This window comes from Gadus chalcogrammus, chromosome 10 (assembly GCF_026213295.1).
Source record: "Gadus chalcogrammus isolate NIFS_2021 chromosome 10, NIFS_Gcha_1.0, whole genome shotgun sequence".
Taxonomy (NCBI): domain Eukaryota; kingdom Metazoa; phylum Chordata; class Actinopteri; order Gadiformes; family Gadidae; genus Gadus; species Gadus chalcogrammus.
Window position 1 is genome coordinate 17739056 of NC_079421.1, and position 19651 is coordinate 17758706.

The 19651-nt window shown below is 47.2% G+C and overlaps 3 protein-coding genes and 1 non-coding gene across 9 annotated transcripts in view; 1 reads left to right on the plus strand and 3 right to left on the minus strand.

Annotated features, from left to right (window-relative positions):
• The window catches only part of mbnl3 (muscleblind-like splicing regulator 3), a 21245-nt gene extending 15751 nt beyond the window's left edge, over nucleotides 1–5494 (minus strand). For 5 of the 6 annotated variants that reach the window (XM_056600198.1, XM_056600203.1, XM_056600202.1 and 2 more), the window contains exon 1: nucleotides 4526–5372. In XM_056600198.1, coding sequence (XP_056456173.1) covers nucleotides 4526–4705 — 180 coding nt within the window. In that variant the 5' untranslated portion in view covers nucleotides 4706–5372. The other variant, XM_056600197.1, reaches the window with a different exon arrangement.
• Nucleotides 5495–12532: 7038 nt separating this feature from the next.
• Nucleotides 12533–15536, minus strand: hs6st2 (heparan sulfate 6-O-sulfotransferase 2). Its single transcript, XM_056600694.1, has 2 exons — nucleotides 14590–15536; nucleotides 12533–14439 (listed from the first exon to the last, which is right to left on the minus strand). Exons 1-2 carry the CDS (start codon nucleotides 15162–15164, stop codon nucleotides 13581–13583), a joined length of 1434 nt encoding a protein of 477 aa, XP_056456669.1. The 5' UTR covers nucleotides 15165–15536; the 3' UTR covers nucleotides 12533–13580.
• Nucleotides 15537–15735: 199 nt separating this feature from the next.
• Nucleotides 15736–15808, plus strand: trnaf-gaa (transfer RNA phenylalanine (anticodon GAA)). Its single transcript has one exon. It is a non-coding gene; the product is annotated as a tRNA-Phe (tRNA).
• Nucleotides 15809–16548: 740 nt separating this feature from the next.
• Nucleotides 16549–19651, minus strand: part of gpc4 (glypican 4) — a 32531-nt gene continuing 29428 nt past the window's right edge. The window contains exon 9 of the mRNA XM_056600163.1: nucleotides 16549–19622. Within this exon, the coding sequence (XP_056456138.1) occupies nucleotides 19405–19622 (218 nt within the window). The 3' untranslated portion in view covers nucleotides 16549–19404. The remainder of the gene's footprint in view (nucleotides 19623–19651) is intronic.

The window sequence follows — 19651 nt, forward strand, 5'->3', positions numbered from 1 at the left end:
CGGTGTCCTCTTACCAAGGATGGGGAAACAGGAAAATAACATCAACCGTTCCCTCAAAGCAGCACTTACTACATGATGATTTGCTTCAAGAGGATCACATAAAAAAAAATGAATATAAAATAAATGAAGTACCACCAGAGCGTTTTTCTCCTATTTGTCATGTGTTAAGCGTAGGATAGTAAACACTTCAAAGAATCACATGTCACCCATTGCTGGTTCACAGGTGGCGCCATAAAGTCAGGCAGTCATGACATCCACACACTGCAAAGTTGTTGGTTAATAACTGAACCAGGCCAAAGATAGAGCTGGAGCTGGTCCGAGATGCAGGTGCTGCATTCTCACCATCAATCTATATCTCCCGTCTAATATCGCCACCTCGCAAGTTGTCCAACAAACACCACCAGGCTCCCAGGAACGGGGATTATAGATGCAGCAGAGTATGTGACCGTGCCACATGGTCTGATGATATCAAACATGGCCGACGGGGAGCCGGAGAGCAGAGAGAAGGAGGGCTTGAGGTGGTTGTGACTTTAATAAGGGCATACTGTTTATGGATATGTGGGTTTTATCTCTGGGGAATTCGCCACAAAGAAACGTACAATAGGACAGTGTTTCACATCTGACAAATTTGGATAAGAAATAGTCTCCTTGACCCTACATACACATGCAGAGATCTAAATGGACTGTTTTGGTCTAGGTAGGTAGGAACAAAAGCGACAACAGAGATAAGACGTTGCCACATAAAATGTGAGCTTGCAGTTTGCAATTAGCCTTCGTGGGAAAACTTGTTAAATATTAGCTTTGTTCAAACCTCTCCACCCTTGGCTTATAATTATAATCGTCTTTTTTTGTTATGCAGTGCGTATTAGCATGAGCTCTTATTGGCATAAGATGGCAATATCAAACATTAGCAAATGGAAACCATATAGCACAACGTCAAGCTATGCCTAGCGTGATCCAATCTGCTCTTTTCCAGGGAAAACGTTGAACACGTTTCTAGCCAAGCATGACAAGTTTAACCTGTCTACATCCTAGCCTTTATGTCTGCGACCCAGAGCCCTTGGTGGAGGGACCCTTTTTAAAAGGTTCATTCGAAAGAAATCTCTTTTCAGGGCCTACTCACAAACCACTTTTGCTCCTACCTTCTCCCCTCCTAACCATTTATCTTAAAGCTTTTCATTCGCCCCTTCGCCCCTCCTCCGGCGCAATCAGCAGTGACCTTCCTCCTCCTCCTGGGCTCTGCCCTCGCTCCTCTGGGGAGGGATGAACACACGGGGACCTCTCGAGGAACCGCAGTCGGCCATTAAACACCTGGGGGGACGGCAGCTGGGTCCCCTTCCTCTGCAGATGGCTGGTTAACCTCCCCACCACCCCCCCCCCCCCCCCCCCCCCCCCCGCCCACTGTCAAAGGCTCTCATCGTCGCGGCCACACCTACCTACTGACCAGGGGTCAACCTCTCTGGACGGACGAAGATGCGCCCAATACGGGAAGGTAAACGGGGTCCTTGAAAGCATCTTAGCACGCTGCCATGCCAAAAGATTCCGATGCTATACTTGCTGCTATACTTTTTAATTGCAAACGCTTTAAAGTTAGGTGTGATGGGATGGGTGCTGGTGGTGATGTCACCGGGCACCAGGGCGCTGACGACGGCGACGGACAGTGATGGACGGTGTCAGGGGGACGCCGAGGGCACCAGGAGGTTGTCTCTGTGGACGTGCAGAGCGCTGGAAGCAGAAGAGGTACTGGATGAAGGTAGAAAAAGAGAAAGAGCCGCAGTGTGCTGCCAGCAGGACCCCAGGACAGAGAGAGAGCGAGAGAGAGAGAGAGAGAGAGAGAGTCAGGTGACCTCCGATGCAAAATGAAAAATGTGCGCGGGGGAAACACGAGGCAGCCAGAAAAAGGCAAAAACGTTAGGCCGTCCGGAAACCACCTTTGGAACGCCCTACCACCAGACATCCGTCATTTTGAGTCCCTTTTCACTTTCAAGTCCCATCTCAAAACACATATTTTTAAACGGCCATAATTGTTGTCTAATCCGTCTAATTGTTGTCGCCCACTTCATCCCATTAACGTTTATATGTTGTTCTTTTATTAATGTTGTTCTCCTTTTATTAACTCTGTGCTGTAAGGTGACCTTGGGTGCTTATAAATTAAATGTATTATTATTATTATTATTAAGCCCGCGACACTGGAGTTTGGAGTGAGCTTTGCATTAGCGCGATGCGTATGAGGCTAGGTCTTGGATCATGAGGAGTGCCTGTCCCAGGCCCAGCCTAGTAAACCTGTTTAAACTCGGAAGGAGCCAGCTCACAAATGGCCCAATCTCTAATGACCAGACCAGAGAACCTCGAGTCAAGAATCCGATTGTGTTTGACCCTGGTAGCAAGCGGTGGCACAGGGCGTTTGCCGGAATCAAAGCACCATCTAAATCCTTAACCTCATGCCGCCAGTGTTAAAACAAAACGCCCCTAAGAGATAGTAGACCGTCGCTTTCTTTTAAAAATCATGCATTCTGTCCTCGTCCACACCGTCGTGACTGGTGCCACCAAGTCAAACGTTACCAGAGTTTTGGGTGCTCAACGATGTGGGAACGCAGGCGGGCAGATGTAGTTGCCACATTCATCACTTTACATGACAGTCGCACTCTGGCTAACAAGATAGAGGAGGGAGACGGAGAGGAGGAGGAGATGGAGGAAGAGGAGGAGGTGGAGGGCTCGGGTGCCTCATCTCTTTTCCATTTCCTCTTCCTCCCCCTAACAGACTCATTACGAGCATTCAGAGGTAAAGGGCAGATGAACAAGGAAGTCTTACACGTCTATGGGACCGGAGGACGCTACAGACAGGGGCCGTAAGCATGAGATGAACACATAAAAGTGGGAAGGAGACGGGGCAAAGAGGAGGAGAGAGGAGGCATGAGCCAGAGAGGGAGAAGAAGACCAGAGGAGAGGCTGAGAGAGGGGAGGGAGAAGCGCGGTAGAGCCGGGTTGACCGTACAGGAGGACGGCGTAGAACCACCTCCTGTGGAGACAGAGTGTGTGTGACTCCGCGTGTCAGTCAGCCCCGCAATAATATATGTTGTCCGTTGAGTAATGGCCCCCGAGCACAGCCCGAACGGCACGCCTGCAAATCAGGTTGTACGGAGGCGGGTTATTGACACAGCATGCGCGGTGTGGGGGCTCTCTGTTTGCGAGTGCATATCTGTCCATCCTGGGGGGGGGTGCGTGTGTGCGTGTGTGTGTGTGTATGTGTATGTGTATGTGTGTGTGTGTGTGCGTGCGTGCGTGCGTGCATAATTGTGTTTAATTGTGTGTGTGTGTGTGTGTGACGCCAGAATGTCGCCTCTGATACAGAGAGTCGCGTCATTGACCTTCAGCGCTCCCTCACGTCGGTACGTTCTCAAACGCAAATGTGTGACCCTGAGGCTCCGAGAAGGCCAAACATGGCCTTTAATGCTCGGCCGTTCCCAGTCGATAAAAAGGCAGCTTGCGTCTGTCCCCCCCTATCAACTCAGCCAAGGCAGAGCTGGGCTGTTGCTGTGTGCTAAAAACAGCCACGCCACTCAGGAAGATCAAGCTAGCCAATCGGTACGTGCTCATGTGCTGTTGCTAGGCCCTCCCCCTCCCTATCTCTCTCTTTCCCTCTCTCTCTTCCCCGGTGTCTCACACACTCTCAGCCTCCCTATCTCCCTGCTGCTTTGGACACAGAAAAATGGCCGAATAATAAATTCTAACTCGATAAACGCGGAGACGGCAGCTGCAGCCAGACAGTGAGGCCCTTGTCTGGAGGTCTCATTTTTGCTGCAGGGAAGCATGCACGTACACATGCACACACACACACCCATACCGGTACATGTACTGACAGAGACACACACACACACACACACACACACACACACACACACACACACACACACACACACACACACACACACACACACACACACACACACACACACACACACACACACACTCAAAAGAAATGGCCCATTCTTAATTTGAGAGAAATAAATCATGTTTAGCTTCGGACATTGCATGTGCTAAACTGTGTAAGCCATAATACTCCTTGCAGAGAGTATTGGACCTTCGGCTGTGAGCATCTGCAGCAGTAGTGCACTGGCTCTACAATGGAGGAGGAAGAGGCACAGGAAGTGGCTGCATATGTTCACAGGACTCCAACAGTCATGGCCGCCACATTAGAGGGACAGAAAGTCAGCGATTGAGCTTAAAGAGCTCATGTAAATCAACACCAACAGTGCAACTTTATAGCATATTTAAAAGCCCTCAGTGGTCTCAACTTCTAATACAGAAGCTCTCCACCCTAACTCTTTGCTGTGATCAAAGACCGTAGATGTGAGCGTATGGATTATGTAGCATAATCCACAGATACACGTTCTGTAGCATAATCCATACACTGCCAATTCGTGTGTGGACAAAGGCAAAAAAATGTAAACACTGTATTGTCGGGCTGACGTGCTGCGTTGTGTCGTGGTGTGCGACGTGTCGTCCGCCGCGGTGGTGCGTTTACCTTGAGCGAGTCGAAGCAGGCGATGACTCTGCCGTTCTCCACGTGACAGCTGCGCGCCGGGTGGGCGAACTTGCACTCGGCGTCCGAGCGCGAGCAGGTGCCCCGCTGGAACTCCCGGCACACCTCCAGGGTCAGCCACTTGGTGTCCCGGCCCATGCTCATGCTCATGTTGACCGCCATGGCGAGCCGCAAAACCCCCGTCTGGTGACGGGGCCGGAGTCGGCGGTGTTCAAAGAGCGGTGGTTGCGGCGGCGGTGGTGGTTGCGGCGGCGGTGGTGGTGGCGGCGGCGGCGGTGGTTCGGGAAATCAGCAAAGGTCGTTTGCTACGTGTGATTTCAAAAGTGATATTAATCCCACATAAACAGCAGCGGCAAACTTCAACACAGGGACAGCTTCTGTTTACCGAAACGGAGGGGGGTGAATTGGGTTTGAGGACGTTTAGGGGGGGGGGGCGAGGGGAAGGGATCGACTACGCTGGGACCTGGGCGATGCCACAGGGGTTAAAGAGCTGGACGTGTGGGGGCTGAGCTGGATGGCAGGGGCTTAGCTCTGAACCGAGGCCAGCTCTGACTCATAGGAGGTAAAAACAAACGCTGGGGTGACACGCTGGCATGCTAGCAAAACGTAGCGTCCGGGATCAGGACACCGCACTGTCCTGGTGACGCAGGCACTGGGATGACTTGGTCCGGTCCGTCTGGTAGCCCCGAGCTCCCCCTTCAGGATCGGTCCCCTGCACCTATCCCTGTACACACACAGTAAGGCGTGAACCCCCGCTCATGACAACATGGCCACGTGTGTGTGACAGCCCTGGCTGGCGCTAGCTACGTCTAGGGGAGATAAATATCGGCAGGCGCGGAAACCTTGGGAGGGCAGGAGCAGGAGGAGGAGGCGGCGTCGTCCTTGTATTGTTGCGCCGGGAGCTGGCGTGTCCGGGAGAGCACAGCGGCCGGGGCCGTGGGAGGGAGGCGGGGTCTGGGGCTGGGGGGTGGGGGGGGGGGGGGGCACGGGAGGGGAATGAGGGAGGGAGGTACGATCTCTCTCCGGCTGTCAGTGGGAATAAAAAAACAGCCCCATTCAAGGCCAAACATGCAGGGTGTAGCGCCTCGGTCTCATCCAGCCCCGGGGGCCGTTTCTGGGGGAGAGGGTGGTGGTGGGGGGGGGGGGGGGGGGAGGGAGCGCGACGCAGAGCGTGGACGGTGGTGGTGGCGGCGGATCAGCGCAGTACGATGAGAGCCACGCGGTGCGGGGGAGCTCTCGGGCAAAACTTGCAGCAGCAGCAGCAGCAGCAGCAGCGAGGCACTTGGAAACGTCCCACTTCCTCTTTGCTGTTTCTGTTCCGTCCCTTTTTCCCTGATCGCTAGTCTCGTCCCGTAGTCCTCCGGCAGGGTGACTCGGTTATCCTCTTGTCCTCATCCTCCTCGTGGGGAAATACACTGCACGCGCCGGGTTATGGGATTGCCAACGCTGCATGGAAGAAGAAAAAAACGTAGGATACAAAATTAGGTTGAACAAGTCAAGCCAACAGGAGGAACCAAAAAAACAACAATGACGCGATAGATCCAGGTCCTTGTTTCAGAACTAATGTCATGGCTTTGGAGAGGGCGATGAGAGCCACGCGGCAGAAAGAGAGAAGAAGAATTAGAGAGGGAGGGAGAGGGGAAGAGAGAGAGGGAGAGAGAGAGAGAGAGAGAGAGAGAGAGAGAGAGAGAGAGAGAGAGAGAGAGAGAGAGAGAGAGAGAGAGAGAGAGAGAGAGAGAGAGAGAGAGAGAGAGAGAGAGAGAGAGAGAGAGAGCAAAACGAGAAACAAATAGGGGAGAGGAGCATACGGGAAGGAGCGAGGCAGGCTGCAATGAACAGGAAAGGGCAAGCTATGTCTTGATTAAGTGATACAGGAGAGAGTGGGACAGAGAGACAGAGAGAGAGAGAGATAGCTGGAGAGAGAGAGAGAGAGAGCAGGAAAAAGAGAGGAGGAGAGAGAGCGAGCACAAAACGGAGAGAGAGCAGGAGAGAGAGGATGCGGGAGGGGAGCACAGGCAATAAGAAAGGAGTAGGTTTGACTTCCCCCTGCACTGCAGACCGTAAAGTAATTGAAAAACTTGACATGAACCATATCGCGAGCGGGCTCCAGATTGCCGTGTCCTTGAACAAGCTCGGCCCAGCACATGTGGCACACGTTCAGCCGTAACTACAGCGAATAGTTAACAATATGGAAAAAATGAAAAAGAGGAAGTGAGGGGCGGGATGAGGATGAGCAATGGGGCTCTTGCTTCAAAACTGCAGCTGCTATGCTGCTGGCAAGGCTGCGGCCAATCAGGCGCAGCATTAAAAAGGCAGGCAACTACGTCACCGACCAATGACGAGAGAGGTACCGCAACGGCTGCTCCCCTTGCACTGGGCAAACCTTGTGTTTGCACTGCCTCTTATCTGTAGCACAACCGTGCCATGGCCATGGAGTCCCATGCCCAGACCGAAGCCACGTAGCTCACAGACCACAACATATGCAACAATTTATATATATATATATAAAAAAAATAAAGGTTCATTTTCCATGCGTCATTAGAAAAGTGGACCAGATTTGTGTGATTAATTGTGCGTTGAACACACCCCTCGCTGGGAGACTGACGGCACAATACAACCGTTCATGGAATGCGTTCACACAGGAAGCAGAGAAGCCCCAGGAATTATGGCCGCACTGCAACATGTCAACATATTCCAACAGAGGAGAAGGATCCACCACACGAGACGACCGACCCACGTTTCACGTGTTCACACACAGGGTAAACAAACAGACAAAGAGGCAGGACAGACAGTGCGAAAGAAAGAGGAGGACTGTAAGGAGGAGGGGAGAACGGGTTGGAGCAGATTCTATCGGCCCCCGTGTCTCATGGCGACAGACACAGACGGAGGAGGCGGTGGGGGGGGGGGGCAAGGGAACAAGTGTGTGTGTGCTAATGTGCACAACCCAAAGGAGAACACTGCAGTATAGGGAGGGAGAGAGAGATTTGAGTAGAGGGGGGGTAGAATTAAACTGATACAGCCATTTGCAAAACCACAACACACACACCGAGACAAAGAGACAGAGAGAGAGAGATTGCCATGCTTCATCTTTTACTCCTTAATGCTTCCGCCTCCCATGGATCGATATAAAAGCAACCCCCCAGCCCACCTGCCCCCCCTCCCTCATCCTCCGGTTGTGTGTGTGAGGGGGGGGGGGGGGGGAGGCTCTAGCCATCCTGTATTCAGATCCACACAACGGCACCCAACGCCCTTGCGAACGCACACTTTCCAAAGGCCCAGTGAGGGAGCTGCAAGACACACTGCAGGCACCGCAGAGCCATGCTTGCTAGCACAGGGCATGCTAGCACAGGGCTTGCTAGCAGCGCAATTCGTTTTACGCTTTAATCACGCTTGCATTGCGCTTGTAAGCATTACAAGCGTAACGCTTGTAAGCATTGTGCTTGCTAGTGCAATTGTTCCAGGAGACGCGTTCCCTAGAATGTTACCAGGGAGCAGAAGGGCGGGACAGCCCTCCTCCAGAATGTGAGGAGATACAGTGGGTGGGTGTACTCTTGCACTCTACAACTGGCTCAGAGTACAGAGACGGCGCTCCATGACCCTTCAACTGATCTCTCTAATGTTCTCTACTCTGCCTCTCTACTCTATTGTTGATACACCTTGGTTACCCTCGAACGAACTAAAGTAATATTTATTACGTTTTCTGCAGCTCCAGGTGTGGTAGACACAGTGCACAATGCTTCTGAATCACCAAATGTCAGTTCTATGTGAATTGAAAGAACTTAATATTGTTTCAGTTAGGACTCTGTTCTACACTTTGTTTTATTGTTTTCCAAGACAACCTCGGAATTGTGTTATTATAGAATTATAAGAAGAGAGAAAGCTACTCCAAATACAACTATGCAACGACCCAATCAAATCAAACAGGCTTCGCAGAATATACTCACTTACAAAACTAAGGTATAAAATATCTTATTAACCATATATATATTTTTTACGGTATTTCTAATACATTATTTACAGATAAGATGGTTTTTTTTTTACCCCATTGAGGCTCACCATGAGATTAATTAGCCCTCTCTGTGAATTATTCAGCTCCAGCAGAGAGAAGCAGCAATGTAAAGGGTAAGAGGCTGTGTGTTGGACAACTGACAAGACAAATAAGTTATTTAATTATTGAAACATAAACATAGAAGGCTAATTATGGAGATTTGATTGCCATGTAAAACACATGTTCTCTTTTGAATAAGAATAAGACATGTTAATACTAATCCAAATCCATCCATAGTTCTGGATGGACAATGCAGAGTGCGAGTGGTGGATGGCTGGCTGAAGAAGCCTCACCTGGTCCGAGTCACACTGATTGGACTCTGGGGCTGAGTGAGGCTGCACACCTGTCGTGCATTGAGCAATCAATGTGCACAGGTTATTATCACCACACACACACAGGAAGCTCTCCTGGCTGGAAGTACGGATTACCATCTCTACGAATCATTATCTTCAAACTCAACAATAAACCGGCTTCCAACGTCACCAGCCTGTGTCAGCGTCTGGAGGAGCCCACAAAAGCCCCCTAGGTGGCGTGTGGCAGCCCCCTCGGTTGTGTGTAGCATTGTCCGTCGCTACAGACATGTTTGAGTTAATGTTTGGATCTGATTGCGATAAGTGCCGGGCTATAATTCTATTTATTTGACATAAGAAAATGCATTTGGCATGTTCTTATAGTAGAAGGGGACTATTGCAGGCAGGGTTGTAACCCTGGCTAACATAATGTTGCTCCGCAACGAACGAGAGCATGAGGACGAGAGCAGGTGTAAGAAACACAAACACAAGGTCAGGATAGGGTTCGAAAGGGATATTACAAATGGAATGAGATATATTACTATCGAGGCCACCCTGGTTATTAAATTGACAACTGGGAAAGTGTGTGTGTGCGCGCACACACACACACACACACACACACACACACACACACACACACACACACACACACACACACACACACACACAGTTCTGTAGAGCAATATCAAAATATCAAGGAACATTTGTTCCTGCAACTTTGAACACATTCGTTATATCATCGTCCAACAAAATACAGTATCTACGTGTGTCATTAACTTGCACTGAATGTCTTATCCTCTAAGGATGCAGTCTGCTTAGCCGCGAGTAACTGCGCTAGGCACTCCGTACTCATTTTTATCATCATGATAAAATGGTAACATGTGGCTATGACCAAGAGCTAAAAGCCCACTGGTCAGTAGAGGTCGGAGTGAATGTAGGACAGAACATGGAGGCCCGGTTGCCGTTGAGGAGGGCGCACGGCGACCCTCAGCCAATAGTGAGCGAGCCCCTCTGGGCTCCAGCAGTATAACCTTCAAGTGGAGTGGAGGGCTGATGTCCGCACTATGGTAAAACACAGGACAGAGCGGACATCCCGACCACAGCCCACGCTGTGCCATCATTGGTAGGGTAGCCCTATGTTGCTGTACTTGTATTCTGACGAATTAACGGCTGGGCTATTATGACAATACGTTTAACATTTGTGGGGGGAAAAGATATTACAAAACAATTAAAAGCTATTATTTATAGATATGCACTGGTAAGGATATTTCTTACTGGTACAAAGCTATGCCTTACTGCTGTTTCTACAATAGGTTACAAGCTCCTATTAGCGTTTACATTGCTTTATGTAAGAAGTGCATATTAAGCCAAATTAGCGTTACCACAAAGATCTACTTAGCATCCTTGATGGATTTTTTTGAGTAGTACAATGGAGTTTAAATCCATTGTACTATGTCGCTTTCTTGGTTGTCTTAACCTGCTGATTCCTAGGCTGTAGTTATACAAGGCACAACACCTTCTATCTGAAGGGAATGATAATGAAAGATGTAATGCACGTTATTACTTTATTCCTGTTATTGGCAAAATCTCAGAAGCCAACAATGCATCACATGGATACAGGCTCAGATAAATCCGATGGCAATGGGATTATTTTAGAAATATGCATTGAAATGGAGCAAAAAACACATTGCGTGGTATAATAAATAAATAACATAAGTACTAATCATAAAAGGCAGGGAATTCTTTTTTTTTATTATTGCTTTTTATTTGACCTAGTCATTTTAAGATTCTGTCATTTCTATCTGCTTGAAGACTAATGCTTCAAATGTATTATAATGTGAATCCTTTTGAGAGCAGTTTCGGTAGAAAAGTGTATACATTTGGCTTACTACGATAGCTGATGCTCCCGAAAAAAACAAAACACGGGAGATAAACGCAACCGGATGACCAACAGGTCCTATGGTAGAAGGGGGAATCGATCAAATTCGGATGAGAATAGAAGCCAAAACCAAAGCCAAACCCAGGCTGGGTGGATGAGTAAAGTAAGTAGGTTAAGTCAATCTGTATAGGCTATATTTATCATATCAGCTCATTAAAGTAGCGCAACACCCTAAAACACTGTTAAAACGTGTCTAGCCTATTTGGTTAAACATACAGAAATAACAAATAGAGGAAGAAAAATAATACGGTGTGGGTGCAAAAAAATAAATATTTTAGCCGTGCACATATTATTGTGCTGAGGCCCATAACGATTTCAATATAGTTATATTAGCAAAGACCATTTAACTGTCTGAGCAAGAGAGAGGCGACGTGGACACGCTGTGCACGCCTATGGATTGGTGGTTATTCAGCTCTAATTTAGTAACAGAAACGAGCTAGACTGCCGCAGGGTCCAAAGCCTGAAGGGCTTATGAGCGAGTCTAGACACGTTGACTGTTAAACGAGGTAGGACAATATAGCCTGAATGGACTGATCACGGCGTCTGACCCTTAACCCGTTTGTCACCGTGTTGTTGTTGATCAAGATCTTAGCGGCAGTCGCAATGCAATTTTATATTTATAGACCTTTCCTTTGACCAGATCATAGATAAACAGGAAGTAAAACCCAATAGTGCGGCGTTATCAATCGATATAAGACGTCTCCATGATTTGCTTATTTTTTAGCTTTGTGTTTGGCCTTTCAACTTCTCTCATGGGCTTGCACCCAGCTATTCGCACACGTAAAGTTAGAAACGCCAGGCCAACATAAGCATGATTCACATGCAAAAACGAAAGAGAGCTCACTCACTGCTCATCCACCCGTGGCTGCTGAATCAGTTCAGTGCGCAACAATTGACCATGTTAGCCTCTTGCTCCTCGATAACCCCCGTGAAACGTTAATGACACCAGCATAGCAATGCGCTTTGAACAGGCTACACAATTATAAATCTTTGTATATATCCGGGCACTATAATACTTGTATACTAAAAAATACATCACAAAATAATTGCATTTGTAACAAAAAGATTGGAGTTGTTACGCATACCACAGTATAACATCGCATGCAAGCAAGTGCGCCAGGCTCGCTGAAAAAAGTCAACTGCGCCAGACATGTTCTTACCTGGGCATGTCACACAAATCACATTCAAATTTCAACGTCTCCTCGTTCATGTGCGGCTGTCTAATAACTCACTAGCCTGCTGTGTCAAATCGTAATTTCCGTCAACACCGATTCCACCAGCTAGACGTTTTCTGCGGTGAAATGTAATATTTAAAAATAACCAAAACAAGATCGACGCGTGGCTCACGACGGAGTCGCTCGTAGATCAAAGTGGGAGAGAGCGAGCCTGGGGGAGATCCGTTCCCCAATTGCTCGGTAGTCACAGATTCCACACACACAGAATCAAAATTTAAGGGAGGGCAAAATGGAGAGGGAGGAGTTCGAGAGAAAAAAAAAAATTGGACAAGGATAGAGCAGTAGTATGAGCAAGAAGACGAACCGTTTAGTCTGTCATGACGCAAGGACATGGGAAGGGGAGCCAGGTGGATCCTTCGAGTACCAGTACCGTTGTCTTTGAACTGGATTTCCAAATATGTAGTTCACGATAGACGCTTCAATCTATATGCTTCACTAACCCTTCTGCAGCAGTAACTCCAACCAGTTTTTACCTAGTCGATAAATTAAAACATTTTAAAGGCGGTTTGTGGGGATATTTTATAACGCTTGAGGAAGAAAACGCACGAAATCACGATTGGTTCTTACATTTAGGTTACAAACAAGTATTACCGTGTGCCTTGGATGGATTGGATGGATATCGTTATATGGCTAAGGTTTTATTTTAACCAAACTTCTTTTACCTGCTGGGGTCATTTATATAGCTTTAAAATGTACTATACCGGCCCCTGCTGGTACTATAAAGTATAAAACATGAATATGGATCAGAATGAGCACAGCGTAGTATTTTGTTTCTATTTTTTTTATATAAAATATTAGGACACATACAAACATTACATATGCACATAACATCGATAGTTATGTTATGCATTGAGGTAAGTATAAAAAAAAGCAAAACTGCTTTTGTCATTGGTCACATGGATGATTGATAAGTCAGTTTAGCCTACAACACATGCAGTAAAAAAAACAATTATACAATTTATCGTTTTGAAAAGAAAGTAACCATTTCATTCTTTAGCGTACCATTTGACTAATTAAAATGATTCGGGACTATGATTGCCAATAAACTTCAGGCAAGGCTTAAAAAAGGTCTAATTTGCGGTAATTGCTCTACCTTACTATACCTTCAAATCCCCCAAAGATTAGCAAAATTATCTGAAAAAAATACAATACAGAAAAAAATACAATCTGGATCAATAAATAAATGTGCGTTATCATCATTAAGGACTGACTATTGTGAGACAGAAAAATAAACTTACATTTAGACTTGTGACCACTGGGGTTAATGAGGCAAACATGGCAAAATAATTAACAAAAATAAAGATTAAGACATCCTACTTAGTATCATTCCATTGAACCTTCCCGAAAGGCCTTTTCCATGATTAGTTTCTCTAGTCTAGATCCTTACCTAAACACAACCACCTCCTTTTACTGAAACCATTGCAACCATGGTTACCCTAAAACATAATACCCATCGTTAAATACAGTCCTAAATGAGCCGTACATATAATGCCTCATATCGGCCACGCCTCTACCGACGCCTCCACTACCACTGCTCCACATTGTCCGTGTAGTCTTCCAGGGTGCCGTTCTCCTCCAGGTCCCACCAGTCGGGCAGCAGCCCCTCCGCCTCCAGGGTTTCCCCGCCGCCCTCCACCATCTCCTGGGTCGACTGGCTCCGGGTGACGGGGCGGATGTCCGCCCGGCGCGGGGGGGTCGTCTCCTCGGTGGGCCTCAGAGGCCTTCCCGGCCTGGCGGCGGAGGAGGAGGAGAGCCTCCCGCGGAGCCGCCTCCTCCTCTCCTGCTGCCTCCTCTCCCGTGCCTGCCTCCTCTCCTGCTGCCTGGCCCGCTGGAAGCGCTGCAGGAAGAGGTCGCGGGCGTACTCGTACAGCTCCACGTCCCAGCGGTTCAGCCCGCGGATGCGCCGCTGCGTGTCGAGGGCCACCTCCACGCTGGCGGCGCGGGTTCCGTTGAGCTGCGTGAACGGCGCGATGAAGGCCAGGCGGAAGGTGCGCTCGAACAGGTACTGGGTCTTGCGCTGGTACTCGGTGAGGCCGAAGAAGGCCATGCCCCGCAGGTTACGCTTGGCGCTCTCCAGGAGAACGGCCGAGCGGTCCTCGTCGCCCATGGCCGACACGTTGTAGCAGCCCACCAGGCTGAGGTCGGCCAGCATGCGGGTCTGCCGGTTGTTGGCCAGGTTGTAGGGGCAGTCCATGAACTCCTGCAGGGTGCAGCCGGACCAGTCGTCTCCCAGGTAGCAGCTGGGCAGCTCCGACAGGGTGGGCGAGTGGCCGTCGCATACATGCAGGGAGGCCTTCCAGGTGGCTCCGCGCTGTACGTGGCGCCACTCGCTCAGGTAGCGCCACACCGGGTCCCGCAAGATTGTGATATAATAGTAGTTCCTCCTGGAATATTTCAATTAAATGTTTGCGTCAGGTTTCGTATGTCAGTTTTTTTTTGCAAAACAGGCCAAACCGTACATAAAACAAGTAAGAGTCAAAGTAATTTTCTGAAGTTCTTATTTAGGATCATCCCTCATATTGGTTACATCTTACCTTGGAATTGGTGTTTCGGGGGCCTCGTGTGTATCCATCCGAGTGGGAACGCAGTTAGTGAGCTCGGTCCAGTCCGCATGGAGCCCGCAGCTCCAGCCGGTGGAGAATCGGGAGAAGAGCCATGTCTCCTTTTTACCTGGCCGGAGGCACGTGCATTTCTTTTGACCTGCATGACACTCGCATGGCCTCTCCAGTTGGATGTTTCGCACCAAATGGCGCCCAAACGTGGTTCCTCCAGTTTTTTGGATGTGCAGAAAAACGATTACGTCGTCCCCCTTAATGTTAAAATCTACAGCACGACTTAGGTCGGCTTTTGTAAAGTTAAAGCGAGGGACAAAGCGAACCAGGGCATTGTCCTCGGAGATATACGGGTCCTTTGGGGATCCGTCTTTACCGTCACCATTTCGGTATGTTATGGCATCACTAGCACTGTTGGACTTGAAAATTGACCCAATGCGCAATATCTGGCAATCAGAGGTACCCGGACAAACATACTGAAGAACTATGACGCCGAAGAGCATTAACATGAGCAAGACGATCAAGAGGCGGTGGCTGTGGCTGGACTTTTCATCCATCTTCTCGAGAAAAACAGATAATCATTACTCAAGCGGTCAGATCCCCTGCCCGAGCTGGGGAAACTAAATGTAGTTTGTTTTGCTAGCGACCCTTCCAGCTAGCTACAATGGTCGCCACCAAAACAACAACAATAAGATCGCTAACACAATTCACTACCATTTGCTAACCAGACCATAAAGTGATAGCGCAGTAGCAAAGAAAACGTTTAAAGTAAGATTATCTCCAGTTACGATTGTAATTTAATACAAGTAAAACACCGCTGTGTTATTTCTTGAAGCAACACGTAAAAAATATTTGTTGGGAAGTATCCCAGTGTCCCACCGCTACCGATCCCGATCCTTGACCTTTCTTTCCCAGCAGTCACTGCGCTAAAAGTGGGAGTAGAAATTACGTCATGAAATCTCATCGTCACGGGTTAATGTTTTATTACCAGAATTGAAATCTCCGGTTACTTTTATAATCTATTAAATAAAGGCGCAACAATTATTTCGATTACAATCAAATGTCATCGGTTATCGCAGTCTGCAAATGTATTTGGTATTATGCCAAGGAGTGACGTGTTGTTCAGACGCCGAAATAGCTCAGTTGGGAGAGCGTTAGACTGAAGATCTAAATGTCCCTGGTTCGATCCCGGGTTTCGGCAGACCATTTTGTAGATACTTCAACTTTGATTAAATGCCGGGCTGCTCCCAGCATCACTTGTACAAAAAGGTGCCATTTTAGAATCTGCCTAACTTCAAACAGAAAAGGTAATCTAAAATCGTCCAAGCAGTCTGACATCAACACACATAACCAAGAACACCCGGGATGTGGGGTTAAGTACTGTAAACATAATTACAATTTGACCAGCTAGATTATGTCATCGGCACTTATACACAAAATAAGATTATATATATATATATATATATAATTAAAATATGGTGATCTAAGACTAAATTATGACCATATCAATTATATTACGTCTGTCTCCTCCGGCCTAATGCCATGAATATATTATTTGAATACAACCTCCCACCATCACATGGGTTTTGTTGACGGAAACGCATCACCAAATTATGGAAGATGCTGACTTTGATTGCTTTTTATTTGAGTAGTTTGAAGAGGCTATATTTAGTTTGCACTCCTAGATCATCATATTCCGGATGTATTGTATAGTATATCGTGATTATGTACTACAATTCGTGTGGTTATATCAGTGGCTTGTAATCTTGTGTGGGATGGGCTTGTGTCACTTGTGTTGCATGACACGAAAATAAACAACAACATCACCGAGCCATTCGCATTCAACCTAAATGTCTTGAATGTGAAGTTTAGCTTTTAGGCATGAGGCACAAATACAAATACAGAAAAGGAACAAATCTTGAATTTACATTATTCATGCAAGTCATTAAATGAAAAGACATTTGCTTAAATATTGACAGTCTTTATTTCAACAAGACTAGGAAATGATGCTTAATATACCTTTTCTCTTACAATTTAACATCTACCTCATCTTGTTTCCCACAACATTTAGGAAGTACTCCGACAAGTAAAAATCTCATGAACTGTTATAGCCTCTTTAAGAGACCTCTAAAAAGGTTGCTCAATATTTACATTGTTTTTTCTCCTTTAACTCTTGTTCAGTCACTCCATTCTCTCCGCTCCTCAGTGTACGAGTACAACTTTCTGTCCTTGAGGGCCACAGGCAGGCGGAAGGCTTCCCCCAGCCAGCTCCCCGCTGGTTCACATGAACAAGTCAATCCTTAACTTACATCCACTGGGGGAAATGTGACTGCCCTGGCCCGCAAGCACAGACATTAACTATCGCTACCCAGAACATCCCCTCGCCGCTTTTGGGAGAGATTCATGCTTCGTTACTTACAGATCCGGCTCCCTCTCACAAACAACTACAATATGCACATGCCCTTGCAGAAATGTTGGTGGGTCATGGGAACGTAGGCACGGAAACATTCTAATGAGAGGGCCCGACCACCGAACCAACCTGTCATATCAAGACGTTCTGTGATGGGTTGCATAGGTGTTTCTGCTGCTTGGTTGTTTTAAATTCTCCCATCCCTCCCAGCTGGATGGGAGAGTCCTTAACTGGTTTCATTCACATTCTCTCCCTTTCCGTTGGGATCAATGGAATAAAACCGTAAAAAGTCTAAACAGATTTTCTCTATTATTTTAACCTGCATTAAATACAATGCGTTGATTCAAAATGTCTAACAAAATGTCTTATGCCAGCACTTTTCAATCTTCATGTATCATTTTTATCTGAATGGTGGATGCATGTGGAATACTGTAAGTTTTAGCTAATTTTGTCCCTTCTGGAAGCACTTTTGCAAAGGCATCGCTTAACAAAACATGCATAACTTACTGTACACAAAAAGCTATTTTCGGCACCACGTAATGTGAGAGGTGAAAAGACCCGGGCAATGAAACTGACAGGATATCAATTTAAAAGAAAAACCTTACATTGTTCTTGCCACTTGGCTACAAGTGCAACCTAGTACAAAAACACCTTGAAGCGTGATCAAGCAGACAACAAATACAAGAGACTGCATTGACTAGTCATTAAAACCTACATTCTTTTTTTGTTTGTTTGTTTAGCCTTTAAGAATTAGTTGACAACGTACCAAAGGTTTTTCAACCTCACCGACACCTGTATCGGATCCGCTCTGGTGGAAGTCATGATTAAACGTCAACCGGTTCCACATGTTCATTTGGAATGGCATGACGTGAGCACCAAAGGCTTTCAGAAAGGAGTCCATTTACACTGAAATCACCTACAGAGGTACACTTGTGTATACGGGGGATGGGAAAAGGGGGGCAGAGGCAAAATCGGTGTACACCGCCCCCAAATCTGTGCACAATCAGTCCCACCAGCTCCTAAAAAGAAAGCCAACATTAAAAAGACACTGTAGTACCTAATATATATCTTCATTCCAAAACAGATCTAGAAATTACAACACTTTCTCCACATCAAAACCCTGTGTTCAAAATAGTCTGTCATTTTGTTGTACTTTGATGAAAACCTCCAGAGCCATATTAACTATTGTTCCTCCCCCACCCCCAGCCCAGATATCATTGGACATGCCGCTCACGTCCTCTTTCTTGTCTCTTTTGACACGCAAAAATTGCATCAGGTCAGTGTACAACTGATACAACGGTACCGAAGGGCAGTCAGGAATTGTGTCGTGAACCCAGTCTCCTTAGAGGGTGGGTAATGCCTAGGGAGGGCCGGTCCTCCTAAGAAATTCACACGCACGCCACTAACACCAACACCGAGCTTGCCGTTACATCTAAAACACGATCGTTGATGGATGTTTATTGACTGTGAGGTATTATTTATAAATTGCCAAAATGGTTTCTATTTACTTAAAAAAGAGGTTGATAGATAAAAGCTGGCATTAAGGTTGAAATAACTCGTTATTAGAAACTACTGTATACATATTAAGGCACATGAATGCCTTCCCAAAGAATGATTGCATCTCTAGGTAAAACCGTTGGGAGGCTTGTTTGGTAATGTTGCTTTCTGTAGCTCTGGAAGAGGCAGTAAGCAGCTCTCCAGTGCAACTGTAATAACCTGATACGGTGATCTTTTTTCAGTATTTTTAAATACTCTTACAACAAACAAGCCTACAAGTACCGACTGGCTGATATCCGAATTGGAAGCAATAGTTTTCCATTTCATAGGCACACAGAATTATACCTGCTAAACGTAGATGGAGGGGCTGTTTGTGTTTGATATTTGGGAAATACCACACAATTCCATTGTTTCAAAAAAAAAAAACCGAGCAGTTGTTCAGTTGCTTCCTATTCTGATTGCTCAGGCCACAATGGTTTAGGTTCAGATAAACGATCATTTTAGATTAAAATGCTAATTGAAACAATCCTATACCATGTCCAATCGTCGAGTGTTCAGAGCTCTCAAGGGCTGCGAGCATCGAAGCGTTCTTGGAAAACACTACATTTTTTTTCTTTTTTGGAAATCATATCGCTGTACATCGATGTCCTTAAAAAATATATAAACAAATAATTAAAACTGAAGTTATTGTAATATTGTAATATTAATAAGAGTCTTCCCCTCCCCCCCCCCCCCCCCCCCCACAAAGGGCGGACAGACCAAGGTTCCTGAAGGCAGTCTTTTCTTTCTCAAAAGTTCTCTGACAGATGTCCCCTTCGTTCCGTATGTTTTCTTCTTCTTCCTCTTCCTTCCTGGCGCTCTCGTTTCCCCTCTGGGCCTCCCGTCTGCTCCTATCTCCAGTGGGGAGCGAGCAGGGCCAGCCCGCAGGCCGCTAGCGCCCAGCTGCCCAGCGTGGCGCGGTGGGCCGTCGACTTCTCCTTCACAACCACCATGTGGACGCGGGGCACGACCGGGTTGGCCGGGGTGGAGAAGTAGATGTCCCGGTCCGTCTCGCAGGTCGGCGAGTCGCAGCCGCTGCCGCTGCCCTCCGCGCCGCTGGCCTCGTCCCCTGCAGGGATCACGGGGGCCGCGAGGTTT